Source organism: Pipistrellus hanaki, assembly GCF_964339955.1.
Source record: "Pipistrellus hanaki genome assembly, chromosome: 10".
NCBI classification, from domain to species: Eukaryota; Metazoa; Chordata; class Mammalia; order Chiroptera; family Vespertilionidae; genus Pipistrellus; species Pipistrellus hanaki.
The window spans coordinates 30,021,889-30,032,462 of record NC_140512.1 but is presented as its reverse complement, the minus strand read 5'-3'; the positions used below and the strand labels follow the sequence as shown (position 1 = coordinate 30,032,462).

At 37.1% G+C, this 10,574-nt stretch overlaps 1 protein-coding gene across 1 annotated transcript; it reads left to right on the top strand.

The window, feature by feature from the left end:
- Positions 1–493: 493 nt before the first annotated feature.
- Positions 494–1,040, top strand: LOC311629200 (ubiquitin-ribosomal protein eS31 fusion protein-like). Its single transcript, XM_084897139.1, has one exon. The coding sequence runs from the start codon at positions 520–522 to the stop codon at positions 925–927; it is 408 nt and encodes a 135-aa protein (XP_084753265.1). The 5' UTR covers positions 494–519; the 3' UTR covers positions 928–1,040.
- The last annotated feature ends 9,534 nt before the right edge of the window (positions 1,041–10,574 follow it).

Below are 10,574 nucleotides of genomic sequence, written 5' to 3'. Positions count from 1 at the left end.
AATGGTGGTCTTTGATTAGATTCTAAATGTATTGATGAATCACATACTTTCTGGGCTTTTTGTGTTGTTGTTAGAAGAAAAACACTTTCCAACTGAAATTGTAAGATTTTAGTTTTCTAAAGACTTATTTATGTAAGTTAAAATAAAAAGACCAGTTAGTCTACAAGTCTTGTGTCTTAATTTCACTCTTGATTTTGTATAGTTGAATAAAACATTATTAAATTCTACATTAAAATTATTTGACCTACATGCCAAATAATTCCCTTGTATCAATTTACTTTTAAAACAAAAACATGGGCACCAGGATAGTACAATATATATCTATGCAAATAGAAAATAGGCTATTTATTCTCCCTACTGAATTGAGACAAAAACATAAACAATAAACTAAACATCTTCTTTATTTTGTGAAAATAGAAGCAGCACAATTAATAGTTGGAAGCAGCTTAATACCTACCTGGGTCCTCAAAAGAAATTAAATGCATGCGATCCGCCATCTGCGGTGGAGTTGACGCCGAGATGCAGATATTCGTGAAAACCCTCACGGGGAAGACCATCACTCTCAAGGTTGAACCCTTGGATACGATAGAAAAAGTAAAGGCCAAGATCCAGGATAAGGAAGGAATTCCTCCTGATCAGCAAAGACTGATCTTTGCTGGCAAGCAATTGGAAGATGGGCGTACTTTGTCTGACTACAATATTCAAAAGGAGTCCACGCTTCTTCTTGTGCTGAGACTTCGTGGTGGTGCCAAGAAGAGGAAGAAGAAGTCTTACACCATTCCCAAGAAGAACAAGCATAAGAGAAAGAAGGTTAAGCTGGCTGTCCTGAAATACTACAAAGTGGATGAGAATGACAAAATCAGTCGCCTTCGTCGAGAGTACCCTTCCGATGAATGTGGTGCTGGTTTTCATGGCCAGCCACTTTGACAGACATTATTGTGGCAAATACTGTCTGACCTATTGCTTCAACAAACCAGAAGACAACTAATTGTATTTGGGTTAATAAAAGACATGAACTGAAAAAAAAAAGAAAAAGAAAAAAAAAAGAAATTAAATTCATATTTTATGATACTGAGAATAAAAACAAACATATTAATGTGAAATGAAATTGAGCTGATATTAATTAAAATTTTAGAAGGCGGTTAAACAGCAAGGTCTCAAAAACAAAAACAATATATCTTCGCTGGGAATGTAAATTTGACCTGTTATGTAACTTTGAAGGGCAGGATAGCTGAATTTTTTTTTTTAAATTTGCTTTGTTTGAGAATTTAACAATCTAATCTGATTTTTTTGAAGCCTGAATAATTTTATTATAATAAATTACATTTATTTGAATATATTGTACTATAATATAATGTGTAAAATGTGTGCAAATTCGTAAGTTAAGCTCACCTCATGAGCCTCAAAAATTAAGCAAGGCCAGCAACAAACAGTCAAATGACAGACTACTATATACTCACCCAAAGTTGGGCCAAGGCCAAATAAGGCATTTAGATTCATGAATAAATAGTCATTTATTATGTGATGTAGTTTTTATTTTCTGAAAAGCAAATGCACCTTCAAAAATCTAACACTAAGCTTCAAGTTGACACTGAGATACCCTCGGATGAGTGCTGACCCAGAAACTTACATATTTACCTAGAGGAATAGTTTCCAAAATGTACATCATCACCACCTCATTAGCACCATTCTGATAGTTTCTGTGGGATTTTCAAATTGCAAGGTCATTGCATACTATAATGACTTTCATTTTGCTTGAAATAAAATTGTCTCCAACTATGGAAGATATGACTTCGCTGTAAGATTCTAACCATATGTTTGGTTATGTAAAACCTAAAAAATATTAAGGAACACAATTCAAAACTAACCAAGGGATCAATAAAATCACACAAAACGTTTCTAATAAATTACTTTCTAGTAGGTTCACCCTGTAGAAATCAAATGTGCAATTGATTTTGTATAGTTTTTGGTAGAATTTAGATTTTTTTAAAAATGTAAACCTCCTTGTACATTAGGTTCACAGACACCAATTATGTGGCCTATGGAATTTGTATTAAATAATTTAATAAAACTCTGCAATGTTCTTTGCTCATAGAAAGTTTGATTATTCGGATTTAATTCCCTGGCATAGTGCTAGACACAAAAGGTGAAGGATAGCTATCCTTGTCTTTGTAGAGCATGCTTGTAATCAATGTAAGAAAACACAAATTATATCGCAAAATTTAGAAACTATTTCTCTTTGTTAGTGGTATCATATCCACTGACTTCAAACCCCATGTGAAAGTCATAGTCACCTGGAGAACTTGATCAGATTTCAACTCCTGGGTCCTAGGCCAGCCCTCCTGGATAAGAATCTCTGGGTGGAGTCGTAGGAAACTCCAAAATGTTCCAAAGGGGATTCTGTTGTGCAGCTGGACTTGAGATGGATATTTGGGAAACACTAACTGGATGATGTAACTGATATTAGAATCTACTAAGTTGATAATGTCTAGTTTATCCTAAAGTTTTCACTCCTGAATCACTATTCGGTGAACCCTGGGTCACATATGTGAAGAAGCTTCTGGGACCATGAAGAGGAGATATCAGAAATCATGCTGCCCCTCCTGGTTCCCTGCTATGTTTTTTTTTTTATAGTCACGAGCTGATTGGCTCTTTACATTAATCCAAGCAGCCTAGAAAATTTATAAATGCGATACATTTCCAAGAATTAAGAACTCTCCTTGAGTCTAACTCTCTCTCCCTCTCCCTTCCTCTCTGCTCAAAACTTTCCTCTAACTTTAAGACTGCCCAGGAAAATGTTAGTCTCTCAGACGGAATGTATTTAAATCTGAGAGTGCTGTGATATTTAGCTACCTTTATTGAGATTTCAGACATTTTTTAACCAACTGGAGGGTACTTCTCAGAGCCACTGAAATTCTAATTTCACCAGAAAATGGAGGCATTTGGGAAGCAGCCAAATATGGAGGATGTTGTTAAAAGATGGTTTTCAAAAAAGGTAAAATCATGACTCCCATACAGATTTAAACATGAAAACATGTTATGATATTATGTAATTCATTAATGAGAAAACTGGCAAGATATTACAACCAGTTCTAGGGAGATCATTTTTTAAAAACAAACATTTGTAGACCAGAAATATTGAAATTAATGTGTAAATGAAAACAAAAAAAACTTCTTCCCCAGCAAGGGGAGAAGGCAAGTGAACCTGCAGAGTTGTAAAACAACTCAAAGACAAAGACTAAAATCAGATGCTTGGAAGAATGCATAGTTTTCTATTGAACCATAATATTTTTCTTACAATGTCAGACATCAGACCCTCTATGAGGTTTCCTTTATTTCCAAACACTTGGATTAACATAGAGTGTTCATAGCAGAATTATTTTTTAAATATATTTATTGATATTTTATAGAGAGGAAGGAAGAGGGAGAGAGAGTTAGAAACATTGATGAGAGAGAAACATTAATCAGCTGCCTCCTGCACACCCCCTACTGGGCATGTGCCCGCAACCAAGGTAAATGCCCTTGTCTGGATGGAATTGAACCTGGGTCCACAGGCCAATGTTCTATCCACTGAGCCAAACCAGTTAGGGCTATACCAAATGTCCATCAAATAATGAATGAATAAATAAAACATAATGTAGCTATACAATGGAATATAGTTGGCAATAAAAACAAAACATGCTACACAGAAAGAAGTCAATCACTAAAGGCCACATATTGTATGATTCCATTTACACAAAATGTCCAGAATAGGCAAATCTATAGAGACAGGAAGTAGATTACTGACTGCTTAAGGCTGGGACGTGGGGGTTGATGCTGAGGAGTGCAGCTAAAAGGTATGGAGTTTCTTTTAGGGGCAATAAAATGTTCTAGAATTAGATTGGGTGGTGGTTGTACAATTCTGTGATTATACTAAAGCACATTGAATTGTACAATTTAAATGAGTCATTTATATGGTATGTGAATTATATCTCAATAAAGCTGTAAAAAAAATACCTTTGGTTAATCTATAATGAAGTCTACAGCCCCATAATCAATTGCCTTTGTCTAGTATAATATTTTAAATCAAGTTAATTTTATTGACTAACACTGTTGTCTATCACTGAATGGTTCTCTTAAAGTACTAGATATATAGGTCAGGAATAATTCATATTACAAAGAAAAACAGTTTTACATGTATAATAGTCCCTAAAGAATGATCAAAATCAGGGTTAATTGGCAGGAGAAGATAATTCATACACAAGTGTGCTTTGCCAAGTTTCACATTTTTAGTTTTACAAATGCCTCAAAAGGAATGAAAATTGCTTCCTTCTTTTTTAGGCATTTTATTACTTAGCTGTGTTATAAAATCTAATTGCTATATACTTTGAAAGTATACATAGATGTAAAAGTTCTTTTAACCTTGACTTTTGTACTTGTAATCACAGGTTCGACTTCTTATTTTATTAATGCAGAACAAAAAGTCAAACTATTTCATCATCAATCCAGGTGCCATTTTGATTTTGACTTCCCTTTGGGATTAGGTGGAGATATGTTCTGACAAGGAATAATTTTAGCTGGTCCAGCCAAACTGGACTAATCTTTGCTCTGATGAATTAGAGTCTTTCAGTTCTCTACTACTGCTGCCATGAAGTTAATCCCCTGAACTTGAGCCAGAGAAGACTCCAATTCCTGTTTGAACTCTGGAATTCCCATGTCATTGGACTGTATCCTTGTTCCCAACTTTGGAGTTCATATTCTCTCTCTTCCTCTCTCTCTCTCTCTCTCTCTCTCTCTCTCTCTCTCTCTCTCTCTCTCCCCCTCTTCAGTCTCACCAAGCAAGTATTTATAAGTACTTCCTCTGTTCTTTGTAATATCTTTTCTTAGATATATATATACCCAATGATACTCATCAAAGTACAAATTTAAATTTAGCTCTATCTACTAAGAATTTATGTTGATTGCATAAAGCACAGTATATAATTAAAAGTGTATTAAATTTAAGTAAATGGTCAAATCCACAAATATAGGGTATCCCCAAAAGTGTATACATACACTTTGAATAATTATACAAGCAGTGTTTATTAAAATACATTTCATTTTCAAAATTGAGCTATCAGCTGTTAAAATGTATATACATTTTTAGGTTTGGTTTTCTTGGTCTGTAAACAGCAGCTTCTCAGGTTTCAGGGGGGTAAGTAGAAAGGGTAAGAGGAGATAAAGACCAGCCCAGATGGCAAAGTGTGTCCTGTGTTCATCTCTGTAGACATCTCACTGGTTCCGTTAAGCTCTTCAATTCTCAAGATGACAGTCACCTTGTTTTCTCCGGGCCACAAACATTTCCTTCCCCCAGAAGTGTAGCGGGCCCTTGGGAATGCACATGGATGACCTTTAAATTAATGTCAGCTGAGTCCCAGGTGACTGGCAAGGCCGTCCCCGGAAACAGCCTCCCAAACTGTCGGAAACTGTGATCGGTACAGCTTTCTTATCTTTATCCGTGTGCTTGGAATGAGGACCAAATAGGACCTTGACCTCCCCAGGTCTTGATATGCTAAATCCCAGGAATGAGGGAATGAATAGGACCTGGGCACACCCAAAACTTCTTTGACCTTAAACCCCCCTCTGGAAATCAATAAATGGCGCAGTGTTGTCTGTGATGGGTGGTTGACTGTCTCTCCATCAGAGTGGCAGCCCTCCACCCCCACCCGAATCCCAGCTTGATGAATCTACTTCTGCCTCTTGGTCTCTTTTTTTCTTTAATTTCTTGATCCCCAGCTCCTCCACTCAGGAACCTGTCGTTTTTCGTTCGGGTCGCGGAAAACAGAGAAACAGCCCCCCACACGGAAGAATCTCTCTTATTTCTTCTTCTGCATCATCCAAATGATCCAGTCTAGTATTTCTATCACAGAAACTTTTGGCTGATGTTGCTAAGTGAATTTGGCCATTCAATGATTATTGAATTCTCTTAAACAAGTATTAGTAGGCCTTCTCAAGAAAAGGCAAATGATTGGACTTTCTGATCCGGTAATATTTTACAATGAAAGTCTTAGATAAACTTCTCAGTCCATTATTTTACTAGGGTTCATGCATTTTCCTTGTTGAGGTCCCCATATATTACATATTAGACTCTTTTTGGTTCTAGACATGGCAAATATCACATGTCCCAATCTGTCATGTCTCTACCTTTGCCTGTGTTGATCTTTATTTTGGTATACTCATATTTTGCCTTATAATTTTTGTTTTTAGATTTAAGAAACCCTTATCTCTGTATCACAAAGATATTTTCTTATAGTATCTTCTTTTTGTTTTAAAGATGATAGGTTTGCTTTTCACAATCATGTCTTTCACCTATTTGGAATCTGTTTTTTTGTAGTATTAGGTAGTGACCATGTTTTATTATTCTAAATTATGTTTAAGGGAAATTAGCACAAAGACATTGTAATAGCTATGGAAAAGTAAGAAATAATGAGTTATTTAATCAGTTACTAATAAATATTTTGTGCTTTTATGAAAAATGATGCATTGTTCATCCTTCCAAGCTATGTAATAATAACTCCATTAAAATAGTCTTTGGGCTACGTTGCACTCTCTTTAAATTGCATATACCTAGTACGTGGTGGATATGAAAACTCCGTTTTCCAATAGAGTCTTCTTTGACTTCTCTAACTCCTATGGGGGAAAAAGTTTGCCTCATTTTGTGATCCAGATCCTTTATTCTATATACATGTGGGCTTTTGAATTTTCCTTTGAGCCAGTGTTGACATCTATCTGGTTCCCTCATTTCAAGTACCATACTTCTGAATGCACAGTCCAAGGATAGGTGGTTTCTCTTTGAAAGAATAAGCAACACTGTAGTCTAGGCTTTAGAGAGGCAACTATTATAACTATTCTCAGCACCAGGGGTGTTTTGAAGCAGCATAAGAAATGTTAGGGAACTTTCACTGCTGGTCAAGACATGTGGTTGGTGAGGAAGACTAACTGGGTCTTCCTGCCCCTGCATGAACAGGGTTTAGCGATTACTAAATTCATGGTCAACCAACTAATCGCTCCTTGATTAACCAGTAAAATAACATACTTATCACTATATGAGAGCCATTGTTAAGATCTACATTAGAATAATTACCTTACTTTCTTCTGAGAATTATCTTTTAACCTAGTTAAAATGATTACTCGTGATATGTTAACTTGCTAACAATTCTCCCCCCTCCCCCCAATAATTTAAAAAATGCCATACATAGTCCAGCTGGTGTGGCTCAGGAATTGAGCTTTGACCTATGAACCAGGAGGTCACTGTTCCATTCCCAGGCAGGGCATATGCCTGGAGTGTGGACTCCCCAAGGCAGCCAATCAATGCTTTTCTCTCATCGTTGATGTTTCTACCTCTCTCTTCTTCTCCCTTCCTCGTTTCAATTTATGTATGGCACTTTTAAATATATACATATATATGAGAAATATGTATATTTTAGAAATTTGCATCCTAAAAAAATGCCATACATAAATTGAAATGATTCTTGAGCTGTGATATTAATAAAACTATGCTTTAGGGAAGAAGCCTTCATTTCTCTTAAAGCATCTCTTATAAATGGCCTCTGGTCTCCCTGTGCATAAGACTGACCCAGAGAGTTGCCTGCGTAAGCAATACTGAGGTTTCTTTTTTCCAGCTTGATGAGCTTGAATTTCATTACTTCGCCATATTTTCATTCCTCTAAAAAAGATCTAGTGATTTTTCTAAAGAAATAGGATGATATAAACAAAAAGACTAAATTTGAGAGGCAGAAGTTTTGAGTTCTAGTCCTAGTCTCATTAATCAATGGAACCTAGGTATGTTTTTAGCCTCCTTGGACCCCCAATGTTCTAACCTTGTGACTGAGTTAAATCTACTTTTAAATTTATAATTAATTAGGTTCTCTCAGATAGCTGTAAGTAGCCAGCAACATTTTGAGATAAAGGCTAGCACAACCTTGCTCCTAGTTGAAATGTATTGCAATGAAGGAAATTTTGGACCACATTCCACCATACATGCACACACTTATTATTAGCAAGCAGACACAAGCTGTTCTATCAGTTCAAAGAAGTCCCAATGCTCTGTTCTATTTTTCCAGGCCCTCCAGCAAGCTTCTTGCACAAAAGTTTCTTTGGGGGATACTATATTGTAGGGAACGGTTATAAGGTTAAGCTTCAGACTGACCTGCTGGAAAAGCCGAAAACAAGTTCCAGCTTAGAGGGCACAGCATAATTAAACTTGATCTTGTGACTGCTCCCTAGATCTTTCCTGGGTAGCTAGTGGGCTGTGGGAGGGGCAGCAAGTGCTGCCAAAACAAGTGAAACTTACAAGAACATTGTAAATTACCTTGTTTACCTCTGACTATAAAATAAAGGCTCAGCTTGCAGTCTGGATCTGTTCTGTTCTGTGGTCTCAGTCATAGAAGATTCACCTAGACCCAGCTTATTCTCTTTGTCTTTTCTTCATCCTTTGCCGGGCCTCCCTCAGGCTCTCTGAACCCTTGGCTGTGCTTGTGCGGCACACTATATCATAGCATAGCAGTAGTTATAGAACAAAATTTTATGTTATATGGTTAAATACAGGGCTGGTACAAGATATTAAGCCTAGAGTGCCATTCAATGCTTCCCCATCTTTAAAGTACACACAAATCTTGTTCAAGGCAGATCTTATTAAAACACAAATCTAATTCAGAGGTCTGGAGTGGGGCCTGAGGCCCTGCATTTCTAACAAAATTCTTCCAGTTGCTGGGCTTGGTAGTCTAGACCATATTTTGAGTATCAAGGGTATAGACCATCGATCTCAGCAAATTCTGATAGGCTGTTCATGAAAGGGCAAGAGGATCTAGCCAAGCACAGATCTTGAACACCAACGAAAGAACCCTAACATATATTATGCTAGTTCAAAACACACCTGGTGTTGATGATAATGAGAATAGCTGCCTCTGGAAAGCCTATGGTATTGCTTCGTCTTTCAAATAGGAATAGTCTACCCCTGGACTGTGCGTTCAGGATTACCGTGCCTGAAATAGTAGCCCACTTTCTTATTACAGTGCCTATGCCGGATTGTTCGGTGTAAACCAGCTTTTTTCCTACTCTGAAACTCTGAACTTGATTCTCCCTTCCCCCTTTCTTTTGCAAATCTAAAAGTAAGTTTTCCTTCCTCACTCTTACTTTGAATTGTGGTTGTAATGTCCTTGCTCTTAACCCGGCTATCTGTTGTACAACTTGGATAACTGCACAACAGTTATTATGAGCATCTCTGGGACTGGATCTCCAAGCAGCTGTCTTCTGGAAGGCCTCCCTAGGTTATTCCCATTTGCAGTCAGTATTGAGAATCATCAGTCTAAGGACACTGATTCATAAGGGCTGCTACGTGTTGCAGTGCCTTCAGGGGCTTTTAAAAAATGCATGGGCTCCACCCCAAAAGGCCCTGACTTCATTGTTCTGGGGTGTGACCTGGGCATTGGGATTTTTAAGAGCTCTCCAGGGGATGTTAATATGTCTCAAAATAGAACTCAGCTTGGTTCTGTTTATAACCCTAACTTCCAGGATTGGTCAAAGGAAATCGGCAGGATGCCAGGTAACCTCTTTTACTTTAGGGAAAAGGATTCCATGTACTTGCAAGATGTAACTTACAACTCATTATTCAGGCCTTCCTGAAAACCTGGTAAATGTTATTTGTAAGGTCATTATTGCTGTGTTAGTATATGTATGTACTTAAGGATTCACTAATGAAGTTTTCAAATTTTAAATTGTGTAACAATTGCCTGGGCTGGTTGTGGACAATACAGATCAGAATCTCCAGAGATAGGTTGGAAAGAGGGGCTAGGCTATTCATCCACATTTTTAAGGAGACACACAGTTGATACTGACAGCCTTTGGGAGATTATGGTGAGCACATCATGAAGGTAGAGCTGTCTGAGTAAGTAAATGTTGGGTAGTCATCTAACTGTTATAAGGTGTTTTGTAAAGTTGAAGAACATCAGGATATGTCAATCCCAAATATGCCACTGGACATAAGGATTATTTTGAGCTGAAGGCAATTGACAGCCAACAGATACCCTCCCTATCATGTGCCTAAAAGCAGGCATACATTTCTGTTTGTGAAAGTGTTTCTTGCCCTTTCCTACCCCTACCAGGGGAACCTACAACCACCTAGATGAGTTTGTATAAATGAACCTTACTACAATAACCCATATCTCCCGTAAATTAGCTAGTATGTTGCCTCGTCACTTCCCTATTGTTTATCATCTCTCAAACTCCCTTTCCTTTGTTAAAATGGTATATAAAATCCCAAGTCTAACCACTTTTTAATTGAGTTTCAATTTTTTTCTGTGAACTCTCATGCATGTAAAGCTTAAGTAAGATTGTATGCCTTTTCTCCTGGTAATCCATCTAACATTTGTTTAAATCACAGTCCCCAGTACTGAACCTAAGAGTGTAGAGGAAAAAGGTTCTCCTTCCTGACAAAGTTCACATGTGAGAATCCCCTGTCCACTGATACCTCATTTACTGGATTGGCTATGGTGATTATAATGTCCACTCCTAAGATAAGGGATCTTTTTTCCAAATACAAGTAAAAATGCCAGTAT

Coding starts and splice junctions, on each gene's coding strand:
- LOC311629200 (XM_084897139.1), top strand. CDS start 520: ATGCAGATATTCGTGAAAACCCTCACGGGGAAGACCATCACTCTCAAG.